Source organism: Daktulosphaira vitifoliae, unplaced genomic scaffold (genome assembly GCF_025091365.1).
Source record: "Daktulosphaira vitifoliae isolate Bord-2020 unplaced genomic scaffold, ASM2509136v1 Scaffold_4, whole genome shotgun sequence".
Lineage (NCBI taxonomy): Eukaryota > Metazoa > Arthropoda > Insecta > Hemiptera > Phylloxeridae > Daktulosphaira > Daktulosphaira vitifoliae.
Genome location: NW_026099575.1, coordinates 10,207,271 through 10,215,662, shown reverse-complemented (window position 1 = coordinate 10,215,662; position 8,392 = coordinate 10,207,271). Strand labels below are relative to the sequence as shown.

At 28.8% G+C, this 8,392-nt stretch overlaps 1 protein-coding gene across 1 annotated transcript; it reads left to right on the top strand.

Annotated features, from left to right (window-relative positions):
- Positions 1–67: 67 nt before the first annotated feature.
- On the top strand, positions 68–917 carry LOC126904931 (sentrin-specific protease 1-like). The gene is made up of 2 exons (XM_050684335.1): positions 68–149; positions 331–917. The coding sequence occupies exons 1-2, from the start codon at positions 86–88 to the stop codon at positions 915–917; spliced, it is 651 nt and encodes a 216-aa protein (XP_050540292.1). The 5' UTR covers positions 68–85.
- The last annotated feature ends 7,475 nt before the right edge of the window (positions 918–8,392 follow it).

Here is an 8,392-nt window from a genome sequence, read left to right as displayed (position 1 = left end):
ATTAGTTTATTGTAACAATTAAGCACTATTTTTATACATTAATTTTTTAGAGTCTAAAGTTAGTTCTGAAGTTTCGCCTTCAAATATGAATGACGTTTTGCCTGCCGTGTCCGTTGTCGAAATTGATGAAATACCAAAGAAAGAATTAGGTAAAGTAAAATTATTTTATTTTATTTATTTCATTAATATTTATTTCACATAGAAACATCCATAACACATATTTTGTTTAACTATGTTTAATATTATATTTCAAAAACTAGGAATAATTTTACTCATATTAAAGCATTTAGCTAGCTTAAGTAATTTATGAGAAGTTTTTAACTCTTGTAGAAGTGACGCATGACCCGAACACAAATGAACTAGATCAGTATAACGCGCCTTCGTTTAAGTCCCCTAAATCTTGGTACACTTCGGACACAATTAATGATTATCTCAAATTGATAGTGAAAAGGTCCAATGGCGAAGTTCATGCTGTCGTTACCGACTTTATACCAGCATATCTTCGAGGAGGTTATCCAGCTGTCAGAAGATGGATAAAAAAAGATATCCATACATTAAAGTTTCTTTTTGTGCCAATGAATGTACTTGGCGGACATTGGATATTGACTGTGGTAAACGTACCCGAAAGAACTGTGACATCATATGACAGTCTTAAGTGTTATGATGGTCCTTATCCTATGGTACTGAAGGAGTATCTAACTGACTGGGAGATGGATAAAAAAGGAGCAGCTTCTTTGTGGACATTAAAAATCGGTGAGACGACTCGTCAAACTAATGGATATGATTGTGGTCCATTTACGGTTGAGTTAGCCGAAAAAATGGCTCGAGGAGACACAATTCCTATAAATGCGAGTCTTATGCCTTCTGTAAGATTAAGACACAGAGAAGAAATTATAGCCGGCCAACTATTTCAATAATTTCTAATGAAAGATATTGCTTAAATGGCTTATATAAAGTTCCTAATTTGTACATTGAATTGATATTTTTGTTAACACGCTTTTATACTTCCTAACATTTTCTTACGTTTTATAAGCTTATTGTTATTATTATTTTTTGTGATTTTTCTTTGTTGCATTACTTTATTAAATAAATGTATTTATTAATATAAAGTTATCTTAAATAAAATAATTTTATGTTCAAATGCTACGTTGATTGAATTCAAAAACTGCGTAATTAATAATAATGGAAAAAATAATTTTTAATGTTAATGAATTTATATACTTTCTTAATAACTTCTATCGACAAGTTAAAGTAGTACTAAATAGGTGGACCTAAATTTATTTATGTATTTTTCTAACATATTAAAACTCATTAGTTAAAAAATAAATAAAATCGTCTTCAAAATTCTTTTATTACACATCGGTACTATTCAATAAAAAAAATTATTTTTATTTTACACTAAAAATAAACGTCAAAAACTCCGTTTTCGTTCAATTAGAATGTTCGAACTAGCGATGTAGAGTAAAAAAATTTTGGCGAACAAAATAAAATTACGATTCCCTCTCCTAAAAACAAAATTTTTTTCTGGTTGCGACACTGATTCCATTCATAGTAAATCAGTGTCCAGTCACAGTTGGAAACTTTTAAGGCTATCATTATAGTTAGTGTAGGGTGTGTTTTAATGATTTCATTTTTAACAGGTTTGGCGAACAGCATTAAAAATTCTGAAGCGATGCCCAGGATCTGGACGCACAAGAACCGGCTTGTAATAATATATTATTACTTATAATAATATATGAATTATATTAATATAATAATGAATATTGAAGATGAAATGATTACTATTGATAAATATATTGATGCCAATGATAAATTTCCCTACGATTCCAATGAATATTAAGATACTATTTATGTCCCATATAGCAGCCCTGCTCTAAATATTAATAACATTGCAAACAATGTTATTAATGATAATTCCAATACTAATCCCTATGAAAATATTTTTAATACTATTGATATAGAAAACATTACAAAGAAATGCCATAAGATAAATGGGCTTATATAAAATTTAAATGAAATAAATACTAATTACGTACGTACAAAAACTATGATAATCATCCCCAATGATATAACTAGATAGATTAATAAAAAATAAAATATAAAAATCATGAGATAATTATTTATAATAACACGAATATTGATAAATTATTTAACACAATATAAAAATCCAAGTGATCGAGGTGTTGACTAATAGCAAAAGGAATACTATCTTTACCAAAATATAATTAAAACTTCATAAAAATAAAGAGTATCTAATAAAACAAAAAATTTTAATTGACTTTATAATCAAAAATATTTAGCACCTTACTCAAAAATTCCATATTATAAAAAGAATAAACTAAGTTATCCAAGTATCATCAATTAAATATACTATGCATGTACAATCAAATAAAAAAAATATATCTGCTAATAACGATTTTATTTTGAATTAAATTATCATTATACAACTATTAATATTACTTATAAATAAACTAAATTTTTATTTATCAATTTTATCATTATTATTTAATCATCAAATTTTACTTTTATTCTTACTAATTACTAAACTTTTATTTTACTTATATTATTATAAACTTATATTCAATTTTTCATTTATATAAACAATTTTATTACTTTTTAATCACTTTACATATTCATATTTATATTTTATATAACTTATAACTTTTATTACAACTATTTATAAAAAGCACCAAACCTATTTAAAATTATGTACCTTACAATTAAGACAATTTGAACAATTATTTTTAGTATTCTTGATGTATGTCATACGAGGGCGTATGACAAAATAGAAAGGGGTGCATTTGTAATATTATATTATAACTTATAACATTAAAATATTATATTATGTTATCTTTTGTACATGTATGTCATATATTATGAATTTACAAGATCACCAAAACAGGGTTCCCTTATATAAAACTTAAAATAATCAATAATTAAGTCAATTAAATCTGATTATCGTACAGATTAAAAGTAACGCCTATGTGTGAGTTCTCAATTAGGTCCAGCCAATCATATTTAACTATTAATTAAGCATCCATAGTTTCTAAGATCATACTAGGGATCGCTACACGACCCTCGTCTAATATAAAAACCCATTTTTTCCTATTAAAATCAGTTTTTTCGGCGATTTTAAGATACACAAAATCTGCGACACTACTCAAGATTCTTACTCTCTGGGACTTAGTCGATTTTTTTAATTTATTTGGACTTAGAATATTTTTCTTTAAAACTAAATGACACTTAGAGATTTTAAAGTGAATTTTGTTTTGGTGAATCTTTTATTTTAATTTAAATTGTTCTTTTGTAACGTGACAAAAGTATCTTGTTATTTTTTTGTCTATTTGTATATATATATATATTTGTTTTGAGCCGAATGCGGACTGCGACGGCGTTTGTCAGTAATATTATCATGATAAGGTGTTGTGATTTGTTTATGCGCGTGCGAGATAGTCAGCTGTGTACTACTTCAGACCGGTTAATGGACGGCATTTGTGTGTACATTCACCCCTCTCCTTTCCTATCTTGAACGTCATTTGCACTGCTCACCGCATACATTGTCGCCTTATTTAAATTGTTCTTAGTAATTTCCGGCACTGGGTATTAGGTTTTTTTTTGACCCCTACTCCAAAGGCTAGCCGTGTTGTCGCCAACGGACCGCCGGGTCAAACGTCGGACGGGTTGTCGGGGAATAGCCATAGTCGGAACTGGTCGCACTATTTCCCGTCCGTAGCGGTCGTAATTTTTGTTGTGTGCGCTACAATTTTTTTTTTTTTTATATATATACATTTTTTTTATACGTGAGTGTCCGCCGTTTATTATGTAGTTTTTTTTATTGGCGTCGGCTGAACCTACCTCCAGTTTCTTTAGCCCTTCGGGGCTGGTAATGTATAGTTTAGTAGTTAATGTTTTGAGCCAGTTTTTTTATTAGTGCGCCGTGCCATAAGCACGTGTGGAGAATTTTTTTTATATTTTTTTATATAGTTTTTTTTTGTAGGTGCCCCCATTTTTTTATTTAAGTCCCTCAACATGGCAGGCGTGTTCCAATACCACCTGTCATGTTATATATATTTTTTTATAGGTTATATGTTATATTTTATTGGGTGATGTATATATTATTGGTACAATGTGGTGACGTAGTGCATTTTATTCCGGGGTGTCCCAACGTCTTGCAAGCTAAGCCTAACTGCCAGAAACCAGTCGCTTACTTGGGACGTATACCCGCCGTGCTTAGCGGCAATGCTGCGATTAATAGCCGGCGGGTACCCGAAGACGTTCATCGTATTCTCAAATAATAAAAGTGTAGGTGTAACTATTTTTTTTATTANAAAAAAGTTAATTTTTTTTAATAATCCTACTGTGGTCCGACAATATACTGTCTCGCCCAGTAGGTTGGCGACCCTTTACTTATAACTTCGTAAAACGCCATGAAAGTTACAAATTTTTCGTTGCGGCCAATTAATTTGATTTTTATATATTTGTAACCTTTCACATTAAATAATAATGTTTTATTTTACCATGGAAATAAATGTCAATTAATATTTTAAAACAAAACATTTTTTTTTATATATGTAATAAATCGAATCAACTCTAATTTTCTCATTTAATGATAAATATTTATTGTATGACTAAGTGTATTGCAACTCTATACTTATTGAATAGCTAATCTTTTGTGGTTTAATGTCTTTGTTCTAACGAACATCGCGCCGGCAGAGAGAGTAAAGGTTGCCATTAAAGATTTTTAAAGTTAGGTGTATTAGGTTAGAATATATTTGTAAGCTTATGTGTATTGGGTAGCTAATCTTCNCCTATGTGTATTTGGTAGCGAATCTTTTGTGTTTTAATGTCTTTGTTCTAAGGAACGTCGCGCCGGCAGACAGCACAGAGAAACTTACAAATACATGTTTTAGTGTTTAATTTTTGTCTTGGTGATTATTGTGCCGCATCCTTTCAAGGTGCTTTATTTTAGCACCGGGACACATTGGCCCACCACAATTCCGCCTTGACAAATATTTTACATAGATATAAATATTTCTGAATCTTGTTGTTTTGCCCAGGCCAGAGGAAAATTTAAGAAATATTGGTGTCGATCTTTCAATAAAATATAATCTCATAAATAATATACTCATTCTACAAAATCAACTAAAGATACATTATTTGATTATAATTATAAAAAAATATAGAGTGTATAGAATCTCCTGCATATAATAATACAGTCATAGATTTTGTGTAACAGTTTCGCATTATTTATAATTAAACGCTTTATTCTCAAACGGTCATATTTACTGTCGAACTCGAAATGTACAACGTGAGAAACATAATGTGAACTCATAATCAACATTGGATTGTCTAAAATAAGCATTACATTACGTGGGATACGAGGCAAGTACAAATTTAAATTTCCGCTTTCAAATTATAAATATTCTATTGCGTAATAAACCATTAAGATAGGTAATAAAGTTTTGTAGGATCATTGACTTCATTTATTCAATATTGTTCAACCCCGAGATCAGTTTATTATTTTTGTCACAACGTTTGTGTACATTTTTATTTATTTGATCATTACCCTCATGTATTTACACTCCGTTTATTCACCCCTCTGAATTCTTCTTTATTCGTATCATTATATCCTTTACACCCTTACATATCTTGCCACATTTAAACATGTGTTACTCCGCCATTTATTATATTATTTAATAATTTTTATTATTATTCGGCCATACATACGCTATATTATATCTTTAGTCTGACTAAGAATCAACCCTCAGATTTTCTTTTGGTACAATATAAGCATTCACACCTTCAATAGTCAAATCCACATCACCACCATTTTTGTCCTCCATTATTCATTTCCCTCAAACCTATATCATACCATTCGTTCCCAATAGCTACCGCCTATTCCATCACCTTCATCTCATCTTATAATTCTAAATTCAATTATTTTTTTCTTTTTCTTTTATTTTTGGTTTATTACAGGCTTTATCAGCAAAAACATTAGGTCGACGCTAATGTTTTCGCTGCACAAGTGCAAAATGCATGTAATTATAATTTTTATGTAAATCATATGGTAAAAAAACTGTTTAAGAATTATAATGACGCGCAAAAATTATTTAAAATAAAATATAAATTTTAGAGGAACAAATTTAATAAATATATTCATGTGTGCAGAAATTTGCAGAAAGACTTATATCGTTTATGATTTTTTTTTTCAAAGTCATCGTTTAAAGGCAAATTAAATAGTAGTAGAAATTAATTAGAAACAAAGTTTAGAAAACACTTTTCGATCAACAGGTTTAGTTTATCTGTAGCGGATAATTGAAGAAAACATCCCGATTTAATTTTGATCGTCAAAAATCCAGCTGGCTATAAAAACGTAAACTCTGCTGCCCCGTAGGAACGTATGAAAACGTCTGCGGTACAACCGACTTACGTTTTAGAAGCTTATTGTAATTATTATTTTATGTTATTTTTCTTTGTTACATTACTTTATTAAATAAATGTATATTACATGTATAAATGTATTAAATAATTTTATATTAAAATAGCTATGTTGTGTGAATACAAAAACTATATAATAAACATTTATAGGAAAAAGTTGGTCAATTAAAAATTTTAAATGATTAATGATTCATAAAGAGTTTCACTTTTTTTTTGAATTTATAACTAAATTTGTAATTTTAAAAATTTGTTTGCAGTAATTTTTTATTATGTTCGATAAATCGATGGAGTAATGGAGCTAAATTTATTTATATATTGTAGTAATACAAAAAAAAGCATTAACCCCGGTGAATACGGGAATTTTATTTGACCAAGATTGGATGTTAGGGATTTGGTCAATTCAGGAGCAACGAGGTTCTATCGGGGTAGTAGAGTCCGAGGGTTTAGAATAATAAAGACAAGTAGATTTAAAAAGAAATCATTAAAGTTTCTCTATAGAGATATTACAAATGATCTAACTGGTAAGTACCTGAAATAATACACTGAGGCAACGAAGAGGCGGTGGCCATCTCACGAATACCCAGTCGAAGTGTTTATATATACAGTAGAAATCATATTAGGTTTTAAACTCTTTTAGGCAACGAAGAGGCGGTGGCCATCTCACGAATACCATGTAATGTGATTATGTATAAGGTACGAACTAGTCAGTAATAATTAATAAAGTTTGAATATAAGTATGTGATCTATTGCTTTATCATTATTTACTCAGATTATTAATTCTAAATAATTGGGTTAATATAAATTTGCTTACCTTTTTATTTGGCTTGTACAAAGATCGTCAAAGTTTGCGTAAATATTTATACTATCTCTTTTAAATAAATAAAGTGTTAACGCAAAATAATTGTATTCAATATCGCTTTAAAATGTACCGACGACAACACGGGGTCGCGGCTAGTTTGTTCAAAATCAAAATAGAAGAATTCTGAATTCCTTGTTGAATTCAGGTCTTCAAAAGAAGAGAGAATTCTTTTCTCTTAGAAAATCAGCGCCTTTTTATATTAATTTTAATTACCCCCATCATGGGTTGTTGCCGTCAGCGCTTTTAGTGATTTTCAGTTTATTGTGTAAAATTTGAACATAACATGATAATTATTTTTAAGATAAGATTCATAGTATACAATAATCAATTTAACATGTATATACATATATAATAGCTATTGTACAAATGTGTATATGTTATGACAGATAAATTAATTATTTGTGTTGTATACAATTGGTAGTAAATATAGAGTAGTAATTTTTTATTGATAATGTAAGATGCGTAATGCAGAACATTGTGCATATTACGACAATATTTTTGTAGCAGCTTAAAACTCATTAGCTTAAAAATATATAAAATTCTCTTCAATACTCTTTTGTTTCCACGGTCAATATTCAATTTAAAAAATTAATTTTATGTTACACTAAAAATAAACGTCATGACCTCTTTTTTCGCTCATTTGAAATTTTTGAAATAGCGATGTAGAATAAAATGTTTTTGGCAATCAAAATAAAATAATAGCCCACTTCCAAAAAAAAAAATCAGTTTCTGGTTACGCCATTGATTACATTAACAGTAAATCAATGTCCTGTCACAGTATTAGATACTCTTAAGCAGTGCTCAGGAACTGACCACAGAACAACCGACTTAATCAGTGTCAGTGTGTGGATGAAATTGTTCTTTGTTGAATAATAGTATTATAGTTTTAGTGTTTTGGTTTTAAATAATAATAAAAAAAAAGATAATAAATGTGTTTATATTTTTTTATTGCTTTGTCATAATATAAAATTTTCTTAACTGAAATAATTTTACATCCAAATAGCTATATTATGTGAATTATTCAAACAATAATGGATTCAAATAAGTTAAAAAATCAGCCAATTATAAATTTTAACTGATTTCGTAACATAATTT

Coding starts and splice junctions, on each gene's coding strand:
- LOC126904931 (XM_050684335.1), top strand. CDS start 86: ATGAATGACGTTTTGCCTGCCGTGTCCGTTGTCGAAATTGATGAAATA. Junction 150..330: donor AATACCAAAGAAAGAATTAG/GTAAAGTAAAAT, acceptor TAACTCTTGTAG/AAGTGACGCATGACCCGAAC.